The 17,424-nt window shown below is 42.2% G+C and overlaps 1 protein-coding gene and 1 long non-coding RNA gene across 2 annotated transcripts; one reads left to right on the top strand and one right to left on the bottom strand.

Moving 5' to 3' along the window:
- Positions 1–1,106: 1,106 nt before the first annotated feature.
- Positions 1,107–11,530, bottom strand: LOC120699053. Its single transcript, XM_039982922.1, has 5 exons — positions 11,348–11,530; positions 11,203–11,265; positions 10,689–11,131; positions 1,979–2,191; positions 1,107–1,890 (listed from the first exon to the last, which is right to left on the bottom strand). The coding sequence occupies exons 1-5, from the start codon at positions 11,517–11,519 to the stop codon at positions 1,750–1,752; spliced, it is 1,032 nt and encodes a 343-aa protein (XP_039838856.1). The 5' UTR covers positions 11,520–11,530; the 3' UTR covers positions 1,107–1,749.
- LOC120699054 lies at positions 7,868–9,041 on the top strand. Its single transcript, XR_005685178.1, has 2 exons — positions 7,868–8,125; positions 8,863–9,041. It is a non-coding gene; the product is annotated as an uncharacterized LOC120699054 (long non-coding RNA).
- Positions 11,531–17,424: the final 5,894 nt, after the last annotated feature.

Raw genomic sequence — 17,424 nt, 5'->3', positions numbered from 1 at the left:
GAAAAAACGTCACAGATCATCTATGACAGTTTTTTTAACGTCATCTATTACGCGTCACCTTTTAACCCAGTGACATTTTGATGAAAACGTCACAGACGACCACCATCCATGACGTTCCATAACCGTCATAGATTAGTGTTGAGCCCATAGACTCAAGCCCAGAGGCCGTGGACTCAAGCCCAGAGCCCAATATTTGTGATGAAAATAAACGTCATAGAAACTGTCATAGATTGTATAGCCAAGTGACATGGATGCTAACATGGTGGATGACGTGGTTTTTGACGTGGCTATTGTTTTTTATTTTTATTTTTTTATCAGATGACATGGCGGATGATGTCAGCATCAAGAGTGTTGGGCTAATTTCATAAGCAGGCCTTAAATTGGGCCGTTCTTTTGAGCTCGGTGAAATTTTATAAACAGACTGCCATTTCAATCTAGCTCATGATGCAAAGCAGACCAGCATTACATTTCTGCTCAACCAATAATACTATTTCAGTCCAAAATTCAACCAGGCCACATCATTTCAGCAGAACCCAACAACATTGATGATTTCATCACAAAACAGAACATTGCCATATCATTTCAGCCCAACAACACACATAACAGAATTATAACATTCATTGATGATTTCATCACAAAACAGTATATTCATTGATGATTTCATCACAAAACAGAATTATAATATCACAGAACAGCAGTAAAACATCAGTTTAACAAAAAGAGCTCTGATTGACCACAAGGAGCTATTATTGACCAAAAGGTCCTCTGCTAAGGTTTGCATGAAGTGAAGAAAAAGAGATAATTGACGAAAACTTTCTCTGCTGTAGTGAGTGACCAAAACATCTTCCAAAGCCTATGTTCGCATTTTCCTCAACCTGAAAACAAACAAATCACCAAACAATTATCAGTAAGAATTTCAGGTTGGAAGATTAACATTTTGACAAAGAAGACAGGTTGCAGTTCAGTCTATAGTAGTTGACAGCAAACATGTCATTTCATTTAAGAGGTGACACTGCCCAGATGCTAACTGACTTAAACATTGCACAGATGCTAATAAACTGAAAAAGAATGAAGTTGCAGCACCCGCAGCAGCAGCATATCATGCAAAAGGATAGGTTCAACATACCATGTACCTTAACCTGGTAGACTCTGACTTAGCAAACGCTCAAGCTTTGCATTCATCTCAGCTTGCTTCCTGTTCATCTCCTTACGATTCCTAATCCTTGCCTCCTCTGATTCCTTGAACTTCCTTGACAGTTCATCAATTTGTCCACATTAGGTCTGGACAATGGATAGAAGCTCAGAACTTGTCATCCTCTCCGCTTCCAGTTCTGTTCGAACACTTGATCTTGGTCGCGCATCCTGCATCCCCACATTCTGAAGAAACTGGTTCTTCTTGGTTTTCTCAGCAAGCACATCAGCTACCACCTGAGTCGTGGACTTGGGTTGTTCATCTTCTGCTGCAGGTGTCGACAGACTATTCTCCATTTGATTCTACCAAATAAGGAGCAAACAAAGTTTGCAATCATGAGATATAACCTAAAATAAACATTTGAAACACCATCATTTGAGAGGAGTCTTACAATTGCCATCTGCACATTAGGAGTGTACCCTTCTTTTTGCTGTAGTGGCACAGCTTGAACAAATCAAATGCATTAGGTTCTTCCTGATCTTCTTCAAACTGGTCACCCTGAAATACATTTGTATACATCAAGCTTACTTGTCTGGTCACAAGAATTCATAGTAGCTTTAATTTGACCAAACAATGCATGAACAACTGAACCATGGTTTACTTACAAGATTATCAATGACGACCATGTAGCTACAAGAGCCGGTTGTTTGATGGTACTTCACCAATTCTCTATTCTCCTTGTTCTTTTCACATGTCTCCTGCATCAAATACAATTTACATGTAATTAAGGCATGTGCAAGAGTGGCATATACAAGACAAGAGTTTGGTTGTGAAGAAGAAACTAACCATTTTTCTGGGATCCATCCATGTTTCCACAAGATCAACCCACTGTTGATTATCCATACATTTCACAGGAGAAGTCTTCCTAACCAAATGCAATGGAAAAGGATCAAAGTATTTCTTCTTCAGTCTGTGTCGTTGTTGGCGAACAGCCGACTTCATCATCACAAGACAACCTTTTTTAACTGATGGATCACTTATGTCGGCTTCAAACTTTGCCTATTCAGATCGAAAAACATGTGTGTATATATATATATATATATATATATATATATATATATATATATGTGTGTGTGTGTGTGTGTGTATATATATGACCGGTCTATTTAGCACCCCGGTTGTTGAATATTATTCAACATCCACGGCGGAGCACCACTAGCTCTCCGGCGAGGAAATATTATGGTGCAACAATGGAGGGCAATAAAATCCTTAGACTGTGTGCTTTCAATGCATAATTGGCCATGAAGACTGTTTTGGCGCAATTATTGACTGTATTAATGCATGACTGACTTTCTCGCACATCAATAAAGCATTGAATTAACATTAAAAATGGCGCCATGCAGGGATCGTTCAAATATGATCAAATCAGCAATTTCAGGGATGCACGAAAATGGGCGGGTGGTGTATAAAGTGGCATGCATGGAAGTAAAAATAAGTGGTTCGTCCGTTTTATTATTCAACACCCACGGCGGAGTGCCGCCCCTCCTCTGGCAAGAGGTATTTACGGTGCTTTGTTAAGACGGGAGTAAAATGTAGTATTGAGTTTGCATTTAATGTAGATTGCGGTGGGTCCGGTCAAATTCGCATGGTTTGACGTGGGAATGGAGTATTTATTACAGTTTCAATTTTCTGCATATTTTTTGAGCATTGGTTGACCAACGAATATCAGCACTTCATTACTTTTCGAATTTTAAGTAGATTTGAAGAGTGAGTATAAACTAGATTCTGCGAAAGTAAAAATCTAGGTTACAGTTACGTGCAGGTCATGGCATCCAAAAAATTGTTGTTCGAGTCGTCTGTGTCTTATGGGCTACCTTGCCGGCGTGACTCTGTAGTATAAATTAGATTGTGTAAAAGTAAAAAGTAGTGTTTGATATAAACAATTCTCTGCGAAAGTAAAAAGTTATGTCTGAGTTTTGTAGGTTGTGTGGGTGCATCTGTATCTAACCTTGCCTGCAATCATGGGCCAGAAAATCGAAAGAAAGGGGGTCAGGTGGGAGTTGCACTGTTGGAGTAAATACTACGACCAGCAGCCTTTGAGAGGGGATGAACCGAGGAAGCGTGTTTATGGGACACAATCTTGCATGCACGCAAAATGAAGGGTATAAAATTACTGTTTTCCCTTTCATGTGTGATTTGAGAGCCCCTTGAACGACGCAGGAAAAAGGGCTCTATGAGCGATTAATTGCTTTCTGAATATGATGTAATTGTGCTGATGGAGTATAAACTTGAAGATGCGAAAGTAAAAAACCTAGGTTACAGGTACTCTTTTGTTGGAGACATGTGTGTATTATGGGCTGCCTTGCACGTATACCACTGGAGTATAAATTAGAGCGCACGGAAGTAAAGAGTAGTGATTCGATGGTCCTAGCACAGTGAAAGGAAGATAATACTTGCATGAAGCGATTGCAGTTAGCCGTAAAACACAATGTGGTTCTCCGCCGTACATATCGGAGATGATGGTTCGAACACACTGGGATGGCACATTGCTATCATGGAGATGGTCAACGTATTCCAATACTTCCTTATCTTTGTTTTTTGTGGCGGCGCATCTGCTTTACCACCCTCGGTGTTTTTTTGCGAGCGGGTGGTTATGTTCCGTGCATACTTGCTCGATCATAACCTTTCCAGAGTACTCCTCACCATCTGTTTCAACGTCCTTAAGCTTCATGTGAACCTTGCACCCAGTCTTCTTGCTAAACTTGTTACGGACTCGTTGCTGGCCAGGCTTGAAGTAGGGCCAATGACCTGACATTGAACAGGATATGTCACGCACAGTGCCTTTTGCCCCATCCCACTTGATTGGGAATCCAGCCTTCTCTGCGTATTTCCTGAAAAGCTCGTAAGCCTCCTCCTCAGAGTCAAAAAACATGCCAACCTTTGGGACCAGCTCCTCCGGCACGTTTGGCCCCTGCGAATAAAAGTGAAGCGGACTGGGTAGTCAGTAGCTGGGGAACACATACAGAATAGGTACTCCCTCTGTTCCAAATTATAAGTCATTCCAAGAATCTTGGAGAGTCAAAGTTTTTCAAGTTTAACCAAATTTATATGACAAGATAATAATATTTATGATATCAATTAAGTATCATTATATTCTTTGTTAGCTATATTTTTATACTGCACCTATTTGATGTCATAAATCTTTATATTTCTCTCTATAATTTTGATCAAACTTTGAGATGGTTTGACTCTCCAAGATTCTTGGAATGACTTATAATTTGGAACGGAGGGAGTGAAAAACTAGGTTGTTTGGCAATAAATTGTGTAGGTTAAAATGCGACAATGTTGTAATGAAATGCACTATGGTCAGACTAAGTACAGAATTCGGAACTCGCTGACACGGTAGGGAGTAACTGGTGGTTATTGCACTAGTGATGGAGGGCAGGATTAAAAAAAGTGTGATTACATTAAAGTTTGAGACGTATTTTGTTGTAGTATATTGTCATACGAATTCGAGTAAAAAGGGATGTGCAGTATTTTGTGTTAATGGGTGTAGTATTTTGTCATACGAATTCGAGTAAAAAAGGATGTGCAGTATTTTGTTGTAACGGGTGTAGTATAATGTCATACGAATCTCGAGTACAAAGGGTTGTGCAGTATTTTGTGTTAACGAGTGTAGTATTTTGTCATACGAATTCGAGTAAAAAGGGATGTGCAGTATTTTGTTGTAACGGGTGTAGTATAATGTCATACGAATTCGAGTAAAAAGGGTTGTGCAGTATTTTGTGGTAACGGGTGTAGTATATTGTCCTACGAATTCGAGGAAAAAGGGTTGTGCAGTAAATGATTAAATTATTTAACCGTATGCGTAAGAAACGGGCCATCCAAAATGATTGAAGGAATTCATGGAAAGAAGTAAAATGATTTATCAAAAAAGTTCTTATTGCTGATGGTAAATTCAAAATGGGTAACGTTTGTAATTATTGATCTTTATTGCTGATAGCGTGAGTTTGTTTTAAGTTCACAAAAAGTAGTGCCGTAAGATGTTGGTGGGTGGTGCAGATGTACGTCATTCATGGCATTTTAATATTGCAGTAAAAATGACGTGAGGAATAAATAATATAAGTGGCATCTGACAAATAATGTCTACATTATTGCTCGCTGGGTAATGCTAGTATTTTTACTCTATGGTTGTGGTAATTTTCCATGCCTAATGCTGGTGCTTCGAGTAGTGATGTGTTGGAGATGCCGTAAATAAAATGTTTCTTGCCGAGTGATTGAAAAAAATTGGTGCGTGATTTAATAAAAGGAATATTTGATGGAATTAGGTGTTTGGAGCAGTAAAAAATCGCTGGACATTGTACTATAATAAAAATTGTAAGTCACGGCGCAGGTATGGATTACGAGACAATTGGGTACGTGAAGCTTACGTGTGTGTATGTCTGCCCCTCCTCCGGGGTGGCCATTTCAGCGGCGGTTAGTGTTGCCGGAGGTGTCACTTGAACGTCGGCGTCCTCTGGAGCCGGTGCGGTGGCGACATCATGTCTGGCAAAACCCGGCGTACGTTGATGATGTGATGCATCCTGCTTCATTGATTCCTGACGCACGGGACTGGAGTGATCAAAATCTGACGAGACGCGAATTTAATTTATAAAATTTCAAAGATGAACCGTGGTGTTGGTACCTGATTCGCGTAGGAGGCTCTTGATGCCGCCACTGGTGTGGATCGACCGGAGGATGCAGCAGTGCGTAACCGCTGCTTGCGGGCGAAGCTGTCTTCGTGTGGGCGTCCCATTAGGCCTGAGGAGACGGAGTGCGTAGAGTAAATTTCACAACCGGTCACTGAACTTGTCCCGAGTTCTCATCCCGGTCCCGGTACTCTCAAAATGCACGTCTAGGTCCCTGAACTTATCCCGAGTTCTCATCCCGGTCCCGGTACTCTCAAAATGCACGTCTAGGTCCCTGAACTTGTCCCGAGTTCTCATCCCGGTCCATGAATTTGCTAATCTGTTTCATATAGGTCCAAATCTCTATAACATGCGCACCAAACAGTACGATTAAGTGAACTGATTAGGTGGGGCCCATATGGTAGTCACACCTCTCCCTTCTCCCTCCTCCCTCTGTATGGGCGCCGCCGGACCCCACCCCTAGCGTCCGTCGCCACCCGTGCGCCTGCGCTGCCACGATGGACCTCAGCTCCGCGCCGCCCCGGTCCTCGTTCATGCCCCAACCGCCGCTTGGCCACGCCGACGGTGGACCCTGCATCCCCGCCGCCCCTCCACCGGCCCCACGCCCTCCCTACCCAGCCGCGCTGCCGTCAAGGCCGTCGTCCCACGCGACCCTCGGCTACCCCGTTCCCTGTGGATGTCGTGCCACCCCGAGGGCGGCGCCCTCCATGGCCACCACCGCCGGCGCGCCCTGGCGGGCGAGCCCCGCTCCGGTCCTGGTCCCGGTCCAGCGCCCGCGGGCCCGCACAGCGCCGCCCCGGCCGGCGAGCCGGCGACGCCCTCGCCCGAGCCTGCCCCCTTCCCCATTCTCAAGGTTGAAGATGGCCATGGCCATGGGCGGCGACGTTGGGAGCAAGAGAGGGAGAAGGGAGAGGTGTGACTGGCATATGAGCCCCACCTATCAGTTCACTTAATCGTACTGTTCGGAGCGCATGTTATGGAGGTTTTGACCTATATGAAACAGATTAGCAAGTTTATGGACCGGGATGAGAACTCGGGACAAGTTTAGGGACCTAGACGTGCATTTTGAGAGTACCGGGACCGGGATGAGAACTCGGGACAAGTTCAGAGACCGCTGGTGAAATTTACTCGAGTGCGTAGTAGGGGCATTTAAGAAGGCATCGATACGTCGTTCGGCAGTATCAATGCGTGAAAGTGAATGCGGTGATTGCAAAGCAAAAAATCACGTAGATGCGTTAGTGGGATTGGCAGCGTATTAATGGCAGGATAATGTATTGGCTTTAACTCCCGAAGATGGTGCTATGGAGTGGCTCAATCCGCTATCATTAATTTGTTTTACTAGTATTAAAAATGTAGTATACTGTAGATAATGGGGTGCGCACTTTCCGTTGCTTGCGTGAAAATTAGATCGGGAGTAAAAAAGCTAGTGTATTGGAACAGTGTTATGGCACCGTAAAAAACTGCTTCCAAGACTGTGAAATTTATTTCGGATTATTAAGGGGTGTATCTTTTCAATGGCATTGATTAATATATATGGAATCGGTGGTGGTGGCAGTAATTAGCGCAATGTGATTTTACTCGCCGGAGTGCGCCCGGCGCCTCTGGAGTGTTGAATAGTATTCAACACCCGTGTGTGGAATAGACTATATATATATAGTCTATTCTACTCGTAGGGTGTTGAATATTTACTACTCCACCAACACGCACCACATTCAACGCAATTAAAAGCAACGCATGCAAACCAAAGCTTTTACAGTCTAAAAACAACCTTTTACTGGCCATTGATTGCTATTTATTGGTGGCACATAAAACATGCATTATTGCCGTATCTATTATGGTCATTTTGCTCTATAATTGGTGGCCATTAATTAGCCATTATTAATTTTGTTTATCTTAATACCCTCCTCCACAGTCAAAACTGCTAAGCAATAATGCATAGATTATAATAGCAACCATAAAAATTTCAGCGGGACCATAAAATGCCAATGGTGCAAGGTATATAAACAAAGGGTAATCAACCAGCTTTCACCACCACCATCCATCACCTTGTGGATACAGTAGGTTTCATCAGCTTTCACGAATCCGGCAGGCGACAGTCATCAGCCGACGAAGCCACATTTTGTGGATACAGTAGGTAAGTCAGGCTACCACATTTCATCATCCTGCTCCTAATTTCATTGAATCGTTGCCTCCTAGATGCAAGCCGCATCGAGGTCCGAACCTCTCTTCAAGGCGGGCACCAATCTCACCACCGACGTCCACCAATTTGGTAGCAACACGGAGCGCCCATCAGTGACGGTAGCAGGTTAGTTCGTATGCGCCCTCAAATGCTTTCAATTGGTAGTTCATCTGCTGCTGTACACCCCACATGCATGAAGTTCTACTGCTCCTGTGTGTTCGAGCAGAGGGCAACTGAGTAGTATTTTCACACTTTTGAGTAGTATTGTTCTATAAATGAATGATAAATATTGTAGCAGTAATTTTTTGCCAATGGTTAAATCAATTGGGGCAATATCCAAAATAGTAGTAGTACAAGCAATACTGTAGTAGAAATTTTCATAGCATCAAAAAATATCATTGTGTTTCCACGTTGCAAGGCAAATGCATGCTAGAGTAGTATTTTTTATAATTCAGAGTAGAATTTGGTTCTTATTCAAGTAGTATTTTCACACTTTTGAGTAGTATATTGTTTTTTATAAATGTGAGTAGTATTTTTTTCTTACTGAAGTAGTATTTTCCACAATTTAGAGATGTACTTTCATAATTTTGAGTAGTATCTTTTTATAATATAGAGTAGTATTTTTGTTCTCTATAGTACTTCATAACTTGCGAATCATGCAACCATTAGGTCATGCTTACCACGCAACTAATTTCTAGTTGCTTATTGGAGTCAATCGAAACTAATATGGAAATCGCAAGACATAAGTATCGCTTAGGAGTAATTTACAACTTTATTAGTATGTCAATTGCTAATATTTTCTGTTGGCCAAAGTATCTTCATAGCAAAAGCAGCTTGACCTCTTTGTTTCTAATGTTGTGCAGATAACCTTGTATACCTTTTGTTGGAGAAGCTGCAAGCTAGAAGGATGCAGGGACAGATACATGCATGGATGTTTATTCGCTTTCTTTTATTCTTAGAATGAGTGTAGTCAAATTTTGTTCATCTGTGTATATGAAGATATCTAGGAGTAATTATTAGTTGATTGTATAAATATTACTTATCAGTACATTTATAATTACTCCCTTAGGTGAAAAGGAGTAAGTACTCTTTGTATCACATCCTTCGCTTACAAACTAATTCTTATTCCGACGACTAATTACTCCTCTCCTTTGGCTATGTAGTCCATTCACTTTACAAAATAATTTGTTTCAAAAGAAAACTTTGGTAAATAAAATTGAGTCAGGTTATGTCTAACTACTTTTTTGTATGAATAATTAACCTGGGCAAATTCACTCCTTTATTCCCATGACTAACTTTTGCAAATTACTCCATGTCATTTTGGTGGAGAAATTGGCCATTGGGGTAAAAAATAACTGCACCCGTGCGCAAGCAAGTCTTAACTGCACCTGAAATCCCTTCATCAACTGGAATGAACCTTCATGGAGAACTCACTCGCCGCATGAAAAAAAAATCATGCATGCACCATTAAGGTTTAATCAGTCTTAAATCCTTGGGGAGATTATCATGCCGGCCCAATGGTCAGGTGACCGCGTCGTTGAAGGCATTGACAACCTAGCATTCAAATGAGTAATAAACCGGAATCATAACTAAAATGCTGCACAATTTTTACTACTCGCAATGAACAATAGTAAAAAAGTCATCTAGAGGGCTTGTCGGAGCTCCGCTAAAAACGGTAGTACGCGCTGAATATTACAAACTCATTTTGGGATTTTGTATGATGGATTTCGTGACAAATTACGGTCACATGATCTCACTAGAGCTCCAAGAGCTAGCTGCTGTCAATTTTTACGGCTGCCGCACAAAAATAATGGATTTTACGGTCGCGGAGGCTTGCTGGACCTCTGGCTGCAAGCGTCGCTGGAGCGCTTAAATCAAAAAGGCATACACTCTTTGTCAATTGGGAAAATACTTGTTACATTTTGAAAGAAATACTCCTATTGTCAATTGAAAAATACTCCTGTTATTTGCAAAAATAACTTCATGTCACGCTCCAGTAAAAGAAACTCTACTCATACAAAATTTCATGCTAATGGGTGGTCAACTGCACATTACGACACGCAACAAATATTTACTTAATTACTTCTTGTGAAATTAACTTTCTATGTATTGGAAAATTACTTTTAAAATATTGTCAAGGGCCCAAATCCATGCGTACATTGCTCCCTGCACAAATCTCGCCGGACAATTTTAAAGCCCATTCGCACAGCCTCACTAGCCGTGGTGCGCATGCAAGCATTAATTCCGGCCGCGAACAAGCCATTAAATCTCTAGTCAAATATGCATTAAAGCACTAGCATGCTCGCTTTTTTACTACCCGCATAGTGTGGCACCGTAAATTCAGCTCGCCGGAGTAGGGGTGGCGCTCCGCCCACCCGGGGTGCTGAATAGACCAGTTTTATATATATATATATATATATATATATATATATATATATATATATATATATATATATATATATATATATATATATATATATATATATATATATATATATATATATATATATATATATATATATATATATATATGTTTGCTGCTGCTTGCTGCAAGTCCTTGGGCTGCAGCTGTGCAGCAAGCAGTTGCTGCAGCAAGCAATATCCTATCAGCAGCAACCCAACCCCCAGAAACATTCTAAAACACAAGTTCACAAAATAGTGGGGGGAATGATTGGCAGCATGTGCTTACTTGGATCCACCCCATAAACTGAGTCACCAAAGCAGGACGTTTCTTGTACTCTTTCCAATGCTTGAGCACGGGTATGTGGTTCCTTACTGTAATGTTGCATTCAGTTGCAAACTTGGCAGCAATAAAAGGTACAAAAGGTTTTTTTCTTCCTTCATTGATGACAAGTGGCAGCTTCCCACGCCGAGCTCGGGTAAATTTTTGCAGACCATGTCCCATGATAGGTCCCCGCTCCCATTCCCGGCGCTCCACTCCTCCAAGTTTTAAAAGTACATTCAAAACACAATTAGTGAAGTAAAGCAAACATGTAACCAATCTGAAATATGGCCAATCGATGAACAGACTATCCCCTTCATTTGTCTGGTTCTGTTCAACAGGATGTGTACTGCCATCAGCTCCATCGTCGTGACCCATGAGTGGGTTTTCATCATGCTGGTCCAAACCATCTAGGAAAAACAGCTAGTAAGAATGCATTCATCATGCAATGAAAAGCATTATCACGGTAACAAAGCATCACCTTCATTGGCCATTGGGTTGGGTCCATCGGGCGGAGGAATAGAAGGTTGGATGGGGACAACATCTAAAAAAATTGCAGCAAGAGTTCGTTCATCATGTAATCAAACTAATAGAATTACAGTAGTGAACATTGTAGTAGAACTAACCTTCCGTAGATTTGCTCATATTAGGATGGGATGGGGGTGGCGCATCAATGTCACTTCTTGTCAGTGAAGGATGCCGCTGCGCATTGGCTCTTTTTGACCTTGTCACTGTAGTAGACTCTACTGCAAAAACTCTTTTATGATGACCTTTAAACCTTAGAGCACTTGTAGGCATGTCAGTTTCTTGTCTGCGACTCATTTCCTTAAATGCAAAAAGAAGAGAAGTAATCAGGATTTATGTTACATTAGCAGCAAACAAGAAGTTAAACCCTAACAAAGTTTCCCCAACTCAGCTATTGCTTCATAAATATCATGTTCCAAAAATCCTCTCATCGCAACTAGTAGGATTCTTTGCAAAAAAATGTGACAATCGTGTGTTTTTAGCCCTTGAACACTAGTCCCCTCAGCATTTACACATCTTGTGATGTTTGAAGCAAAGGCATATGGAAACTTCACTTGTCTTAAAAAATCACAGAAGGCCATCTTTTGTTTGTTGGATAAGGTATATCTAGCATTAGGCATCTCATATGAATCTCCATGCTCTCTAATATGCCGCTCCTTTTTAATTCCCAAATCTACCAGATCAAGCCTAGCTTTCAATGTGTCCTTTGTCTTCCCAGCTATTTTGAGAATTGTCCAAATTAGGTTTTCCAATATATTTTTCTCAATGTGCATGACATCGAGATTGTGCCTTAGCTTCAATTTATGCCAATATGACAACTTCCACAAACTCATCATTCGGCTCCAAATTGGCACACGACCCCTTTCCATGCTGGAATGCTTCCTTTTCCCACTTCCTTCTGGATTCCCAGGTCTAACATCTTTCACTTTCTCCAATTCAGCCATCATCTCTTCTTCAGAGAATTTACCAGGTGGATCATTGCTTTCATATAGGCCGATAAACTCATTGTTTCTAAGCAAACGATGACCCTTTGGAAGGAAGCGGTAGTGCCCAAAATAGCCAATTTCGCTCCTCAGGCCATATGATAGAGGGTCCTTGTCACAGTGAATACATGCAAAATAGCCTTTTGTTGTACGCCCGAAAGAGTGCTCAAAGCTAGGTAATCATGGATGCACCACAAAACAGCAGCACGAAGTTTAAAACTTTTGTCAGTTCTAGCATCATAAGCATCCACACCTTTCCAAAGCTCAAGTAAATCATCTACATCAAAATCCTTCATGAAATTTGACTCATCCATACATGCCCAAGGTGGAAGGTTGTATGGCACAACAAACACGGGCCACATGCTGTATTTTGTGTTTTTCTCTGAAAAAGGATTGAACCCATCAGTAGCAAGGCCTAGTCTAATCTTGCATCTCCTGCAAATTTCGGAAATTCTTTGTCAAAATTTTTCCAGGCTTCACCATCAGCTGGGTGCCTTAGTTCCTTCTCACTTGGCAGCCGCTTTAACAAATGCCACTGTGCTTCTTCTGATGTTCCTTCGTCGCAAACATCCTCTTCAGCCTAGGTGCCAATGGAAAATGCCGCAAAACTTTCTGCGGGATCTTCTTTTTCTCAGGGTCTTTCCATCTTGAGAGACCACAAACAGGGCAATTGTCAAGACTGCCATACTTCTTTTTGAATAGTACACAATTATTGAAGCAGACATGTATAGAGTCATATCCAAGACCTAATTCCTTTAGAATACCCTTTGCTTCAGCATATGATTTGGGCAAAGCTATTGTGTTCTGGGAATGCTTCAGACAATAGCTTCAATATTGCAGTAAATGCTGAATTGCAGATCCTATACAAACACTTCATATGAAGAAGCCTTACCACAAAGGAGAACCTTGAAAATTTGCTACAACCAGGATAAAACAGTCGCTTTGCCTCTCTCATGGCTATTTCCAAAAATGAATTCTTTTCAAGAGGTTTTGGATCACTATCTTGGTTTTCTGCCCTGGCTTCTACCACACTTTGTAGTTCTCCTAGAAGCCCGTGGAAATGGTCAGCACCATAGTTGTCATCCTCTGCCATGGCTTCCATAGGTATGGAACCCTCACCATTATCTTGCTCATCAATAGGATGCTCAATGATATCTGCATGCAAGCTCTCTCCATGATGAATCCACCGAGTATAGCTACTGTCCATGCCATTCCTCAACATGTGCTGCTTCACAAGAGGCTGCCTTAGGTACTTGTGATTAAGGCATCTACTAAATGGGCATAGAATTTCAGCATTCTCAGAAAATTTTCCTTGAACAAATCTCATAAATTGGTTGACACCATCAATATATTCAGGAGAAAGCAATCTGCCATACACCCAACTTCGATCCATCTAGTCAAGGATTGCAGAAAAACAAATCCAAATAAAAAAGTTTGCACCAATTCAAAAGCTATATCTAACAAAATCAAGAAGTAAATCACTGGGATATACCTGCTAGTCGGTGGGGGAAGAAGGGCTGCCTCCGGCGTTGTCTTCAGAGCAACAAACTGTAGAGGGCTGCCTCCGTCTCGCTTGGCCAGGGGAAAGTAATGACAGGGGGCAAGGGTGGTGGGCGGCGGCGGCGGCCGTGGTGCTAGTCAGCGGTGGCAGGCGTAGTAGAGGTCAGCAGTACTTGCGGCCATGGTAGTGGTGGGCGATGGTGGCAGTGGCGCCGGTGGCGGTGGGCGACGGCGGCGGCTGCGCCGGTGGTGGTGGGCTGTGGTGGCGGCGCCGGTAGAGGTAGCGTTTGATCTGAAAAACTCCAATGATCTGAATTTCAGGTAATTCCCACGCCAACTATCTGTTAAATAAATAAAAAGCTATGTTTGAACACAACGATAGCTCGGTGGTAAGTCACGAGACTCCAAAGCCGGCGGCCAGCGTTCGATTCTCAAGCGGCAGCCAGTTTTTTGGCGATTTCTTCCTGTCACGAAACATGGGCCGCGCATTGTGTGGAGATGGCCCCTTAAAAAACTGATAAATGGACCGCACAGATGGGCTCTCAAAAAAATGATGGGCCGTGCAGCTCAGTCCATGACGATATTTAGAAAATGTCACTAGGTGGTTCTTGATCCATGACTATTTAGAAAATGTCACTAGGCGGTTCTTGATCCATGTCGATATTTAGAAAACATCACTATGTATTGGGCCATTTCATGATGTTTTTGATAATACGTCACTACCATATGGGCCTAATATCCAATGATGCAGATCCATGACGAAAAACCTGCAAACGTCACAGGTTAAGAATGATTATGACGTTTTCTAAAACTGTCATGTACAATCCGTCATAGATTAAAGGATTTCTTGTAGTGATGGAATCGTGCGCACTCGCTGTTGTGGCCGTGCGCTCGTTGCGGCCTCGTCCACCTTGATTACTGGATGAGTTCTACGATTCGCAGCATCGACGAGTTCGATTGCGCCGCTGCGGGACGTGAAGCGCGAGAGGGAGGAAGGTGGAGTGGAGTGGAGGAAGGTGTGAACAACAAGTAGAAGAAAGAAGAAACAGCAAGATGAAAATAGTAAAATTACATTGCTCATAGTCCCCGACAACAAGCTAAGTACGTAGCTAGCTAATTGCAGCATAAACGTCTCTTCAATTTTTTCTTAATTAATAATCACTTCTTCATTTTACTTGGTGCTCCAATTATTGTCTGAAAGTTATTTATGAATCACCAGAAATTCTAGAAGCTGTGATGAACAGATTATCTCATTTTGATGAAATTTCCACAAGAAATCAACCTGCACTCCAAATGTTTCATTCAAACCACGTGCTAGCCATTGACCTTCTCATCACACAGAAAAGATATAAGGAATAAACAATTCTATGTTTTGTGCTTGTGGTTTCAAACCAATAAATATTATAAGATATCAGTCACGCTTAACATGATATATATATTTTTAGAACTTATTTCCAATATTAATGTAATTAATACTTCATTCAATATACTTATGAGTTAAAATCTAATTGATTTTTTAAATCACGTGCATGTCGTACGTGCGTCTATACTAATAAATGTTAAATGAAAATAGTGAAACCTCTCGACGATACTTTCCGACTATTTTCATTCCTACCCCAGCGTAGATCGACCTCCGACCAAGGTTTTTTTAACCGACCGGTCGCCTGAAACCGCCGGCCTCCGGTTCCGGTATACTGGACCGGTTTGACCGGTTATCGGAAAAAACCGGTCAAATTCAGATTCAAATTCAAAAGTGTCAGTTCAACCGGTTTCAACCGGTTTGGTCCTTAAACCGGTCTGGTCCGACAGTTTTAGAGTGGTTCCCCAGTGTGAAATAAATGAAAATTTTGGCATGAGCTATGCACATATTAATGTAAAATACCGCACCAAAGCAATAATTTATAATCATGCATACAAATACAATAGTAATAAGCATGCATACGAATACCATAGTCATAATCGCGCATACAATTACAGTAGTCACTGATACACATTAATAAAAGTTCAACGTAAGAATGGGAAGACCCCCATTTGGGACGTCGTTTGGTATTCGGCGGTGGACATCACATTCAAACCTCGCACTCTAAGCAGCTTAGCCTTCTAGTCTTGCCAAGATTGTCCTGTCCACGCCGATATTGTCTCCCATTCCTGAACTAACATAGTGTAAAAATAGGGGTCTTTCCATTCATACACCCATCTCGTCGGTGGTTGCATGCTGATGTCAGGTATGGGATAGTGAAAAGAGTGCGAGGTATCGCTGTAGGACGAAGAAGAATACTGTGGAGTGTCGTAGTCCGTCGGTCCAACCGTTCTCCTCTGAGATTCCGGTGCTCCATGGTCGGGGTTCTGAGTAGCATGTGTGAACTGAGTCTCCCCTGCAATTAAGCATATATCATAATTAGTACTCATAGTCAGAAACATGTGTGCATATGTATGTGCAATGTATACCTGTGAAACGAATGGGACCACCACCACTACCACCAGCACCATAGCCACCACTACCACCAGCACCACGACCACCAGCATCAGCACTGTCACTATCATTACCATCATCAGTCGAGCTGCTATCCCCAGTCTCCTGATACAGTGGACTACGCTCACCATCGCCATCATCAGTGGAGGTGTCGCTGTTCACTGATTTTGTTGCTGCTTTTCTTTTTTGTTTTTTACGCTTCGGGTCATCCTTCGTAGGCCCCTTCTGGAACTTCCTCTTCCCTAGGTCAGTGTCACCCACATATCTACGTGCCCAATCGCTGATGCAATCATCCCCCGTAGCCTCACGTAGATCTGAGAGGTTTATTTGATCCCTCACAATATGGGACAGGAGAGGGACGTCCCCGTCATCACCATCCTCGTCCAGAACTAGAGCCCGGTTAGATCTACCATATTCCATCCATTCCTGCACCGGATAATTCTCATCATAGAATGAAAGATGGCCTAGCTGGTCAATAAAATCACATTCTTCACGCATCGATGGGCCGGAGACCTCCTCAAGTTGCAGACAAAGGTTGTAGTTGACACAGACCAGCTTGTTAAGTTTTTTGTGCGACAACCGATTGCGAACCTTTGTATGCAGCAAGGCAAAAGTACTAAAGTTCCGCTCTCATCCACTGGATGAACAACAATGTGAAACAAGCCGCATGTCAAGGTATTGCAGCTTTGGAATGCTTGATCCGAACATCATCCACCAGGACGCTGCATGTGCAACCAAGTATGTAAGCAATATATTCGAATAGAGAAAACAATAATATCTTACGGACTAACTCTTACATGGGGATGTCTTTGGGTCCATCGCCATTCTCATTTCCATTTCACTGCCAAACTCGCCAACCTTCTGCCGAAACACCTCAAACTCCTGCAATGCCTGCACAGCGCTCTAGACATTCGTCATGCGCTCAAATGTATCCTTGAGTCCACGAAACATTTCTTGAGTTGGATCCATCGTATATGAATACATCGGATTTAGGACAGCAGCTGCAAAATATAAATCACTTCAAATAAGCATAAAGTCAATAGAGCTTCAAAATAGATGACTCGTACAGTCTTACCTGGACCGACATACGTGCCTATGAACACGTCACGCATCCTTTGTCCGAAACCTTAAGATACTCAGTCCGAGTGGAAACATTGTTTCCAAAGAAAGACTCCAGCTCCTGTCTCGTATTCTGGTAGGCCATCACGACTTCGCACATGTT

Source organism: Panicum virgatum, chromosome 3K, assembly GCF_016808335.1.
Source record: "Panicum virgatum strain AP13 chromosome 3K, P.virgatum_v5, whole genome shotgun sequence".
Classification (NCBI taxonomy): Eukaryota; Viridiplantae; Streptophyta; class Magnoliopsida; order Poales; family Poaceae; genus Panicum; species Panicum virgatum.
The sequence above is the reverse complement of the archived record's forward strand: the minus strand, read 5'-3'. Positions and strand labels throughout refer to the sequence as shown.